At 37.9% G+C, this 12,579-nt stretch overlaps 2 protein-coding genes across 6 annotated transcripts in view; one reads left to right on the top strand and one right to left on the bottom strand.

Moving 5' to 3' along the window:
- Positions 1-10,393, bottom strand: part of LOC129720359 (uncharacterized) — a 55,653-nt gene extending 45,260 nt beyond the window's left edge. The window contains exons 1-3 of the mRNA XM_055671822.1: positions 10,387-10,393; positions 2,031-2,124; positions 1,710-1,862 (exon numbers count right to left, since the gene is read on the bottom strand). Of these exons, the coding sequence (XP_055527797.1) occupies positions 1,710-1,862; positions 2,031-2,124; positions 10,387-10,393 (254 nt within the window). The remainder of the gene's footprint in view (positions 1-1,709; positions 1,863-2,030; positions 2,125-10,386) is intronic.
- LOC129720664 (insulin-like growth factor-binding protein complex acid labile subunit) overlaps positions 1-12,579 on the top strand; it is a 615,650-nt gene that overhangs the window by 159,764 nt on the left and 443,307 nt on the right. The gene's annotated exons all lie outside the window — the stretch shown is intronic.

Raw genomic sequence — 12,579 nt, 5'->3', positions numbered from 1 at the left:
TTTGCGGTAGACAGGCAGGCAGGTCATGGTTCTGGTTCTGCCCTCTTGCACCAGGAGTGTGTAAGGCTGGATTTGCCTACGGTTGATAGCGTGCCGCTAGAGCCGCTTTTCCGGACCGCTTCACACACTTTGCAATGTTTCACCGTATGCCGAATGGACCAGCAACGGCAGAGACACAGAGTAGTATTTATAGCCAAAATGGTTTTTATTGTACTGTGTTTCTTAAAAACTTCTCGCTCGCTCTCTCTCTCTTGCTCTGAACGCACCAGTTGGGGTGGCAGGAGACAGACCATTGCTTATGAATTATTTATACATTCATTGCCATTCCGTTTCGGGTGAAGTTTGTAGTAGTTCTTATTTCCCCATTTTTCATCGCTGTGAGGACTTATTGCTCTTGGAGGCTGGTTGGTTTTATATTCTCTGTTGTGTTCCCCCGCCGAACCGAGAGATGAGATCTAGTGCAGTGTAACAACGAAATGGGATTCAATTGTTTACCCACCACAAGCCGGGCTGGATTGGCAACAATGTCACCGAGGAGGACCCAACTGGCGAAGACACTGAACTTCACCGAGTGGCTACCGGTTGGGACGCGTGCTGGAGTGGGACGGAGGTGGAGAATACCAACTTTTTGTGGTTGACAAATCCAACCAGCTTTTAGCTAGTTATAACGATTTTATCATTTTGGACGCAGCGCAGCGCGAAAAGTGCCGGGCAGGTGAAGTTGAGTGGTGCCCTTGACATTTCTTTCTAGATTTTTTGTTTGACTTTGCGGAACAAAGCTTGTAAACCATTAGGATTATACTGGTGGAGAAACGGGATTTTTTATATTTTATTCACAAATGCGGTCAAAATGTCATAACATTTTCGACTCTGAGCTAACTACATTTGGAATAAAGTGAAGGTAGCAGCTTTGTACATGAATTTTTTGGAAGAAAATGCTTCTCCAGTGGGATAAAACGGAAAGATAAATGAACTTAAGTGACTTCTTTGGGTGACGTCACATTCAACGAATGTGTTAAGTTTGGTCTGTGGATAATTGAATTGAAGCAAAAACTAAAATCCGTTTGAGCGTAAATGAAGAAAACAGAGAAATGTACACAAAGTTGAGCTTTCATTTTAATACGCCTATTTAATATTCTCGTAAAAACCACTTTTCAATTTCTTCCCATCAAAACCGAATTTCACCTTTGCCCTGTCTTTTGCCTCGAAAGGCTAGACCTATAATCGTAATTTGCAGTCAAGGTAGACGAATTCAACGAACAGCAATTCCAGAAGTAACATCCGCAAAACAGCCACAAACCGCTGCCTGGTGCATTCCAATCGGATCCGACTCAGAATCCTGGCAATGGCCATGTAACCACAGCCACAATACCGGTATGGACTCTCGGAACCGAAAACGTGCACGGAAGCAGCGTCAACCGAAAATTGCTTTCTGATGTTCAACTACATCATCGGCACAAATCAATTTGCATGATTTGGCCTCCGGGGCACCACCGCTCGAGTGGTCGTTCAATGGCAGGCACCAGCACCTGTTTCGGACTTCCAGCGCATCATTCGATACTGTTTTCTCAATTCAGCATCACTCCATCAATCGATGAAATGTGTTTTCTCGGTTTCGGGAGGGTCAAATCTTCTCTATTTAAGCTTGCACGATAGTAGGATAGTAGGCTTTCCACTTCCAAACCGATAATTTGTTCCGACACACGTACCAGCAAAAACTGGGCATCCGTAGCACCCAGCTGGAAAATCCTGAGTTCGGTCGTTCGAAGTAACCGGACTGAGAAGTTGCGAACATTCTCGACCGGCCGACCGATCGATAGGTGGCTTGTGCATCCCAGCCATAGACGACGGCCAGCCTGAACCTGGATGCGAGACAATAATGTACATTGGCTTAAATTAAAGCCGATAAAACGGAGCACGTTGTACGTGTTCAAAATATGAAATCGATATCCTCTGGGTGCTAGACTGCGCGTCTTCTTCCCGTCAGGACCGCCCACCAGCGTGCCAGAGCTTGGTTCAATTTTACCCACCCATCGCTGTTCGCCGCATCGGAATTGCACGTTCGGGATTTCGGATAGTCGGTTTTGGCCCCGCACAGTTCATATCTGCTGTCGCAGCTGCTTCCTGTTGGGAGGGATAGAACAGGGTTGGATTTTTGAAGCAAATTTTCGGAATCCGTTGATTAAAATCTGCTGTTCCGCTTTAACTCGGAATTCGATTGGTAGTTCGTAGTACATCAAATTCTGATGTTTGCATGGAACTGAATTTGGCTTTATGCTCTAATTTTTAGAATTCAGAGCGAACAGTTGGGAAAACTTAACTAATAATGGTCAGTAAATAGTGCATTTTTCAAACAATTACGAGGCTCAAAATATTCAGAATGCAAACGTTTGCTGAATCAACAGGTGGAATCATCATTGTGAGAGACAAGAAAAGTTGTTTAGAGCTTATATGGACGCTATTTTTTTCGAAAAATGGACACGATTTTATCAAAAAATTGATATCTAGTAATATTTCAAATGAGCATACAGCAGAAAAAGAAAACAACGACTTCCGGTTTCCGGACAGCAGCCTTGAATAGCCGAAAACCCCATGATATGAATATTTCCGGGAAAGCCAAAAATCAACTCTGGAGATGGCGACTTCCGAATTCTAGAATACATCCTAAGGTGACCATATGTCATCCAATATGAGCGGAACCAAATTAGGGACGATGCTCAGAAGTCTAGAATCATTTCAAGATGTCATTTGGAAGTCGGCGATTTTCATTATCATCCAGTGCAAATATTTTCGCAGCTGTAAATCAACGCATTTCCAGAATCGGAATGATGTCCAATATGGCGAACGCCAATTTCTGAAAGCCTAAAGTTGTTAAATACCATCCAATATAAATATTTCTAGAATCGAGATGGCACTCAGAAGTCATCCTAGAAGGCCAAATAAATATAATATGGTTATTCATGCTTTGTGAGTTTTAAGGGTATTGTATTTAAAAATAATTTAAATATTATATCCTTATTTTGAGTTCCCTCCAGTCACGTCGAGAACGTTCAGAGAGTCCAGACAGCTATCAAATAAACGCTTATGTAGCAAATATCATTTCTTGGAACAGTAAAAATTCGTCACTTTTTGTATTTAAAATTACAGAAGAACGAATCAACTTGTTGAATTGTTGTGATTTTCGTAAATAAACGTAAATAATTGGTCTATCTAGCGGTGTAATTTGGATTTTCTCAAAGCGACTAAATTATTTGTTGAAATATATCAGAAAAAAAAAACATTCTATTCTGCAAATTTTTTTTCAATGAAATCTAATTATATCTGCCGCATTTAATTTCCGCTTTAAATGAGCACATTTTTTGGTAACATACAGGATGATCTTCAAGAAAGAAAAACGAAAATTGTTATCAGTTGTGTTATGTTACGATTTCTAATACACCAAAAATCAGTGCTTCTGATTATCACCTCAAATCTTTTCACTATTCCCGAAAAACAGCGAAGCAAAGTAACAGTGTTAATACTCCTGTATAAATGCAATGCTTTAGCAGAATTCAATCGATGTTAAAAAATTGTGTGTAAGGAATACGCATATAAACATAATACTACTCTTATGCTTACATTCTATCTGTTACGATTCGTTCGCATCATGATTTGAGAATTGAGCCTTCCTATGCGAAGCATTACGAATCTTCATTTCAAAACAGTTGAATATCAGCGAAGCGAACCAATCGGATTAGAAATATGAAAGCAAGTAAAAGTAATACAGACCCCGTTCGATTTTGGCACGGTTTAATTTTGGCACTGTTCGAATTTGGCCCATGTGCACATATTTTTTAGTTTTCTAGATTTTCCTTTAACCAATTTATCTTCAATAACCGCCAAGAAAAAGGTATTATGGTCCTTAATGTTGCCAAGGAGGATGGCCGGAATCGGTCAACTGGTTCCGAATACATTGCTGGAACACATTCCGGTAATATAATGGCCATGACAAAAACAATGATTACCATGCCTACCATATGTACCTTGCCTCTAATTACTTTGGTGGTCGGTTGTGTTCCAGCTACTTCCGAATTATTGTACCAAAGCCTACCAAGCGACATTTATAACGACTTGGAATCCAAATACTAGTCCATTGGTGGTCATTCCCAGGGCCTAAGTCATCATAGCTCACAAAAAAAAGTAAAAAACAATGGTGGAAAAAAACCGTTCGTTTTTAGCATTGTTCGATTTTGGCAACATGAAAAATTTTGACGCGTTGCCAAAATCGAACGGGGCCTGTACTTAATAGCTATCCCATCGCATGAAGCATCTTCGTATCGCTTCGTATCGAAACGAATCATCAACGAATCGTTCAACTTCGAAATGTTCTCCAAAGAATAATTGTTGAGGCATTTCAAATGTGAAGAAAACATAACTCTATTTTTCCGTATTGGGTGTTTTCGTTACTGTGACCAATTTTCTGATAAATTGGGACATAAATCTAAACCGGTGGTTCCCAACCAGTAATTCGCGGCCGGCAAGGAGGCGGTGATTATCACCTAGGGGGCTGTGAAAGCCTTTGTAAATTTGACTGGAGACTAAAATTACATTCTAAATCTATACTTCTGTGGAAGCGGATTTTCAACCCTACTGCAAATAAGGATTAAGATGTGAAACAAATTAGACATGCAGGACTGACAAACACAGTACCTGGTATTCTTTTGAGGGGCACCAAGTTGCTCTACATCGTTTCTTCCGTACCTTTTGTGCTTTTTTCTCCTCCGATGACGAGATTACTTACGTAACAGAAAACACAATTTGCGGCGACAATCTCACATGACGATTTAATAACCACGGCCTTAGGTTAAAATTAGGCTGATTTCAACCTCCACTTTTAAAAAGTTGTTACAAAATTAACCTCACCACAAATTTCACTTCACGAACTAATTTTTTGACTCAAATTCTAGAAAATTCGCGTCTGTAAACGCAGATATGAATTTCGACTTCGACTTGTGTGTATGTATGTGTATGTGTGTGTATTGGTGTATGTGTGTATGTATGTGTGTATGTGTTTTTTTTTTCTTTTCAAAGGTGGCGGAGAAATCTGCAAACAGACAGACGAGAAGAGAACTCAGGGTGTGGGGATGAGACTAGGGGAGAGATGCTGGGGTAGTTACACTCCCCCAGACATCTACTGATCCCTGTCCCGACCCACTAAAATGTATGTGTGTGTATTACTGCAAACAAGATTGTGTGCGTACGACGTCAAATATTTTACGCGTTAGACACGTATACAACCTTAAAAAAGTTCGCTGTTTCGCAAAAGAGGTCTTGTTGTTACTGTCTCCTGGTTTTTGATAGATTTTTCAGTCTATTTGGACGGCCCCTCATTTGTGAACGATGTCTAATATATATAACACTTCATTACGCACAGTTAAATGAAGAAAACATACGAATTTTAAATGTGTTTGAAAAAAGTGTGCGTAAAATCGAGGTAAAATGTGCGTGAAATCGAAGTACGTTAAATCGAGGGTGCGTATTATCGAGGGTGAATATAATCGAGGTGTACCTGTAAAAGTAATGAGATTAAGTGATCTATAAATTTGAGAAACAAAAGGTCTTCAGAAAAGTTGTTCAAGCGGTCAAAGACATTTGGCTGTTGAATATTTTGTTTCGAAACTCAGTTGCTAAGGGGCGATAGTGTGCTAATAGTTTTGAACTTTTTGAACCTTATTTATCTCGTGAATCCCATTACTCAGGGAGCTGAGGTCTTCAGGAAAATTTTTTAAAAGAGCAAGGGCTTCAATTTTGAATTGCGCCACTATGTGGTACTTTTGTCAGTAAATTCAAAGTGTTTTATATTGACTATACCTCGTAAATTAACACGCGCAGAAAATTGAGAAGCGTTAAATCTTGAGTCTTATGAATTGAATTTGTTTTGAGGATTGAACCACTCAGAAATTTGAAGAATTCAGCAACTCAGGAATTAAAATTTCTTAGTTGAAATTATGCAATTTAAATTATGTTGTTTTCAGTTTGTTTTTAACGAGTAATTAAATTTTTTTGACGTGCAATACGTCTCATTTTAATAGGGTGCCATGCTGAAATATCGAAAATAAAGTGAAACTACAGAATGAAAGAACCCCTCGAACTAAACAAATTTTGCCTAAATATATTTTATATATATATATATATATATATATATATATATATATATATATATATATATATATATATATATATATATATATATATATATATATATATAATATATATATATATATATATATATATATATATATATATATATATATATATATAAATATATATATATATATATATATATATATATATATATATAAATATATATATATATATATATATATATATATATATATATATATATATATATATATATATATATATATATATATATATATATATATATATATATATATATATTAAATAAACTAAAACAACATAAGTAATACAAACTAATTACAAATTGAAAAAGTCATCATCATCATCATCATCTTCCGCTGTGATCGCTTAAATCTTGTGTTGAATTGTTTCCAGGAAATTTGAAGTACATTATATTTATCAGCAGAGAAAATGTCTTTCGGTGCAATTTTCATTTCTTCTAGTGATTTTCGATGTTTCATTGTTTCATATGTTATCTTCCTAATCCGGTTTCTATGGTTGAAGAGGACATTTAAATACATGTATAACACCATGGATTGACAACTTACTAGACATTGAATTAGGTGGTGCCGCTGAAATTGAAGGCTCCATAATAAAATTCAACAAATTTATGAATTTGAGAACCAAGACACTGGAATGACACAACGTTCTAAATGAATACGAAAAGATGCGGAGGGCGACGACTGTTCTTTTTTTTTCTCATGAAGCAAAATGTGTTCTTTACTTTTGTATGCAAACGAGTGCCAAGCAGAAGCAATCTTCAAACGGGCTATTGTTTTTGCAGGAGTATGATGGTATGAATTTGCTGCTAGTATTTGACACTTCAATCAGTTTAGCGAATTTCATGATCATAAATTGAAAAGGGCTGAATGTTTTTAATATTGTTTTAAATTTTCAGAAAGTGATAAAGTTTGACATAATTAAAATTTCATAAAGATTTGGTTACTGTTTTCTTGTTTAACACTTATTTTTTGACTTTTCATTGATAAATTTTGTGATTTTTGCCCAAATTTATATTTTATCCTTACGGATTGAGTACGATATCATAATTTTTTTTAATGGGCTATCATTGTTATAAATAAAATTAATCCTGGATGAAATTTCAACTTCAAAAATAAAAACTAAAAAAATCTGCTATCGTTTTTTTCACTAAAGTGACAATTTGCGCAGTTTAGCGCTACAGCGGACAGTATGCATTTGAAAGCTTGAATTTGAAAGCACAACCGTGGCAAACTGCGGCAACTAAACTTTTAATCTACTTCTCTACAAAAAGTCACGTTTTTTTAATTTTTTTTAGTGTCAGGCCTACTATAACCAAATTGTACAATATCTAATGAAAAGAGTTTGTTTTGCACAATATTTACAGCAACTTATTCTTTGACGTCAAAAAAATCCAAGCTATCATTGAAGCTACAGAGCGTTTCAAAGTAATGTACTTTTTTTCAAAAAAAAAAAAAAAGACAAAAAACGTCAGTTCGCCAAGCTTTGAAAAGTCATAAAAAATTCAGATTTCATGATATTGCGCCCAAATTTTGGATTTAGACACTTGAATGTTATAGCAATAAAGGAAAAATATTATGAAACAGAAATTTTTTGGCTGATGGCCAGCGATTCCTCACTGTGCGGCCGGTTGTCCGTAGCCCGCTAGTATCCGAGTTTGTTGATGGTTGAACAGTTGGCGGAAAACTAATGCACTTAGCTCGCAACTATCAAAAAAAAAACATCACGCAGCGTAGTCGAACCATTTCTATTTTTCTTCCATAATACCGTGTGCGTGGCTCCGCCCACTTGTCGCGTTAGTTCTCTCCGTAGATATTTAGGACAATCCCACGAGTTTATTTCATCACATCATCATACCTTCGTCCACTGACTTTCAGGCGATTCCGGTGTAGGCTCCAGTTCACATATTTCTTCGTGTTTCTCGTGATCCCGTTTCGTAAAAGAAGACGCACAACCAGTCTTGAGTCTGCTAACGCCACATCCAGCACCCGTAAATTATGCGGGTTGGAGGAGTACCAAAAAATATGTATGGCTTGACACTCCTTCCTCTTCTATAAGAGAGGGGTCCCATACAAATGAAACACAAATTTCAACACATCTCGAAAACTGACCAAGTAAATGGAACCTAATTTGGCATGTGGATGTTTTTAGGGGTAACACATTTGTCCATATTAGTTCGACACCCCTCCCTCTTCTGAAAGGGAGGGGTCCCATACAAATAAAACACAAATTTCTGCACATCTCAAGAACTAACCAAGTGAATGAAACCAAATTTAGCAGGTGATTGTTTTTAGGGGTAACAAATATGTCCATAATTGTTCGACACCCCTCCTTCTTCCGGAAGGGAGAGGTTATATAAACTTGGTATGTTGAGGTTTTTGAGAGCAAGAAGCATTTTCATGGTGGTTCGATACCTCTCTCTCTTCTGGAAAAGAGGGCTCATACAAATTAATCTTTAGAACTAATCAAGTTAATGAAACCTAATTTGGCATGTGTAGGTTTTTGAGAGCAAAACATGTTTCCATGGTGGTTCGACAGCCTTCCCACTTCTGGCTGGGAGGGCTCCCATACAAATTAAACAGATATTTCAACCGATGCACAGGAGCCAAAACTCGATTCCAGACGCTATTTTTAAATTTAAGATTGAAACTTTCGGTTTCTAATATGAGTGTTTCCGGAACCAGAACGACGCCCATAGGCATGAAAATGTCTTAAAATGCCATTTTTAAATCCAAGATGGCGACTTCCGGTTTCTGGGAAACAGCCGAAAATTACCAAATAATACCCAATATGAGTATCTCCGATTACTACTCAATATAGATATTTTCGTAATCGAGATGATGCGTAAAAGCCAAGCATTGACCCTGGACACCATTTTGAATTAAAAAATGACTACTTCCAGTTTATGGAAAACGCCCAAAATAACTGAATACCACACAATGTGAGAATTTCCGGTGCCAGAAAAACAGCTGCAAATGACCGAATACCACCCAAAATATTCAGATATTTCAGAATAGAAGTGATGTACAGAAGCCAAAAGTCGAGGATGTTGTCATTTCGATAAAACCAATCGTTTCAAACGATTTGTTTTTTGACTTTTAACATATCTTCTGGCCGATTCGTCGTGCATTTGCAGACTATAAACAAATCGCAAGGAATCAATGTTTGGAATGTTTAAAAATATTCAATGAAAACAAAAGCGGGCGGGACGAAGTTTTCCGGGTCAGTTAACATTATAAAAGCGTTTATTCGTAATATTTGTTCGCAAATTCAGCTGCTGAGAAAATTGCAACAATTGTGTTTTTCAACAATTTCGAGTTGCACAAATCAAAATGCATGTATTTTTAATAAAGAGTTATTTGCTTTGAATGAATAGTAGTGGACTTTATGACTCATTAATTTTTTTTTAACTTATTAATGAAACACTCTCAACAAAGCATTTGTTGATATAACAGCTTATTGAGCTGTCATTTAGCCGAATTCCGTTTAATAGCAGCCTTGTGCGCCTTTGTTGTCAGCCCTGTCAGCAGCAGCGTGCGCGAATATTCAAAGCAAATATATTAAAATCAAATTAGAATTGAGTGTGACCCATATTCCATCAGCTCAAAGTTAAGAAATTATTCATCTAGAGCCACTTTGGAAAAAACCCAATTTTGGTGTCGATTGGAAACCCCCCCCCCCCCCCATTCCTCTGTGGGATCTTCCTGTTTGTTGCAAGATATCGCTTTTTTTTGTCAAAACCATTATAGGCGTAAGACGCCCGAAAAATACTGTTAGGTAATGTTTGAAGAAAATGATTATTTTTGACCAGAAGAGTTGGTAGATAGATTATTTTTGTATTTAAAAATCAAATTTGCATTTTTCGGCAAATGTAGCCAGTCTTATTTTAAATTTTATAGGTATGTTTTGAAACCAAGGAATCCAGAAAAAAATATTTTTTTTGACCGCATGTGTTGCTAGATAGATTATTTTTGTATTAAAAAACTAAATTTGTATTTTTCGTTAAACAGCTAGTTTTATTTCAAATTTAATAGTTTTATCGTATTTCTTGGAAAATTTTACGTAAGAAATACTTATCATCCCGTGTGCCAATCTCGAGGTTTAACATTTTTAACAAAAAAAATTACGAAATTAAATTCATTTTTATTTATTTTTACCAAACTTTGGATTTCTTTCCTCACCTTAACTCTCAAATCACAGATTTACCCTCCATTATATTCATATCCGCTACACTAATTTTGTGCAAACCGGTTACGGAATCTCTGAGATAATAGAGTTTTGTTATTTTCATATTTTTCTACATAGTTTTTTAACTAAAAGCTCGGTTATCTTCGGTGTCGACTTAAAATACGTATGTAATCTAATTAGTACCATCATTTTTCAGGTCTTAATATGCTCTAAGCTGTCAGGAAAGAGTTTATTTATTTTACTAACATAATGTGTACATTTCTAGCGAACAAAACCCATTAACAATCGATAACACTCTTCTTTTAGTACTTATCTACGCTTTTTGTCGAAGATCCACGTAATATTTTCCGTGTCTTTTCAAGCTAAAGTGAAGCACCGCTTAATACCTAGCTCAGCACAAAAACACATTTCTCTGTTCACGCAATTCGATTTTCGCAATCCCATTTCAACAGTTTTGTTCCCCAAAACAAACTCTATCCTCCTTGTTCCGGCCACTTAACGGCTGCTTAACGGCAACGTAAGCAAACGACAGCATTCTACTTGTGACTGTCCTGATGGAAGAGTGACCTACCGGTTTGTTTTTCTCCCGTTCATTCGCTTCACGCTGCGTACGGATGCAGTAAGTTTCCCCAAAGTCCCCGCCCTATCGGATTCAACACTCTCGTATTTATCCCGAAACGACTTAACGAAATCTATTTTCCGCCCCACTCCCGGCCGGACAGACGATCCCATCTCAGTTACCTCGGTTGCTTCGGTTGCCACGGCTTCGAGTCCAAGCTAAAACTTACACAGATTACCACCACTGCCGCCGCCTGTAGCTAATGGTCACCTATTTCGGGTCGGCTTTCGGACTCTCCGGGCTCGCTTGCTGTCCGTACTCAGGCACCAATTGGAAAGAGTTATTGGATTAAGTTTTATGAAAACAATAAACACCGTATAATAATTTTCTTGTCTTTGTTGTTTCTCGCTTTCGACGTTGCCTTCTCCGTCGGATGAAGGACCTCCAGTGGAGGGAGCCCCTTTCGAATTTCGGTGCACCGGAAATTGAACGAGTTGTTTCGGTCTGCTGAGCATTGCGGCAACTGCTCAATTGTGTTCGGCCATTATCACTGTTGTTTTTTCCTGGGTGGGCGAAAATTTGACAACGTCATTAATAAATCGTTTTCCGCGCTGTCATTGACAATCTGATGAGAAAAGTTTATCTCCCCCGACCGCTTTAGCGGAAGGTAATCGATCGAGTTTGAGTTTACAGATCATAAAACATCTAAGCGGAAAAGGATGCGATTGCTTTACGCCCGAATAATGTGCTTCCATTATCTTTTCACCCAACCGGTAAGCGTCGGGCCGTGGAGAATGTAAAATGTAGGCAATCAGATGTTTGACGCCCCTTGGCAGGCGAGGGATTGCTTTCTGCTTGGACCTTTCGAATCAACCATGATCCTCCGTTCACGCTGTCAGTCGTCTCGAGTCAGTTAGTCGGTCTCGGTCTTCCAGGGTCAGTCATTTCAACTAACCGATAGGCACCAGCTGTCTTCACTCCATCAAGCTGCGACCTGCTGGGTAACGTAACGACTCCACTCGCCACACCACGGATCGGATGATGCTGGGATAAGAAATGCTGCGCGACCTGAGAGGATAATGGAAACGAACGGTAAAGTTTGCCGGGAAGATGCTCTTTTCGGAGTTAAGTGGGTGATGGATTTCTCTGCCAGAAGCTGCTTTCGGTTCTTTTCGTTCCAGTTGGTTGTGGATAACAGCGAAAAACATTTCAATATTATTATTATTATTATTATTATTTATTTCGTTTACATTCATCGGACAAACAGTCTAAATGAACACTTAAAAACTAACGACTAGAACTATAACTGCACATAAAAGTTTGTAAAATCTGTTGAAAAGAACGCACATAGTTCGAATAGGCTCGTTTTGTGAGTAGTCCGTCCTATGTTGTTGGAGCCTCAAAAAACTTCGTTGGCGCAGTGGACGTGGCAGCACGTTCACATCCATTTTATTGAGAATCCAGGGCGCGTTTATCTCTCCTAGCAGGGTCTTTCCGACGAAAACCGCTTTTTGCACATTGCGTCGCTTTTCGAGAGTGTCCATTCCTAAAAGTCTGCACCGGGCTTCGTACGGAGGTAGCGCATCTGGATTTCTCCAAGGAAGTAGTCTTAGAGCGAATTTTATGAATTTTGATTGGACTTTTTCGATTCT

This window comes from Wyeomyia smithii, chromosome 2, assembly GCF_029784165.1.
Source record: "Wyeomyia smithii strain HCP4-BCI-WySm-NY-G18 chromosome 2, ASM2978416v1, whole genome shotgun sequence".
Lineage (NCBI taxonomy): Eukaryota > Metazoa > Arthropoda > Insecta > Diptera > Culicidae > Wyeomyia > Wyeomyia smithii.
This window is presented reverse-complemented; position numbering and strand designations above follow the sequence as displayed.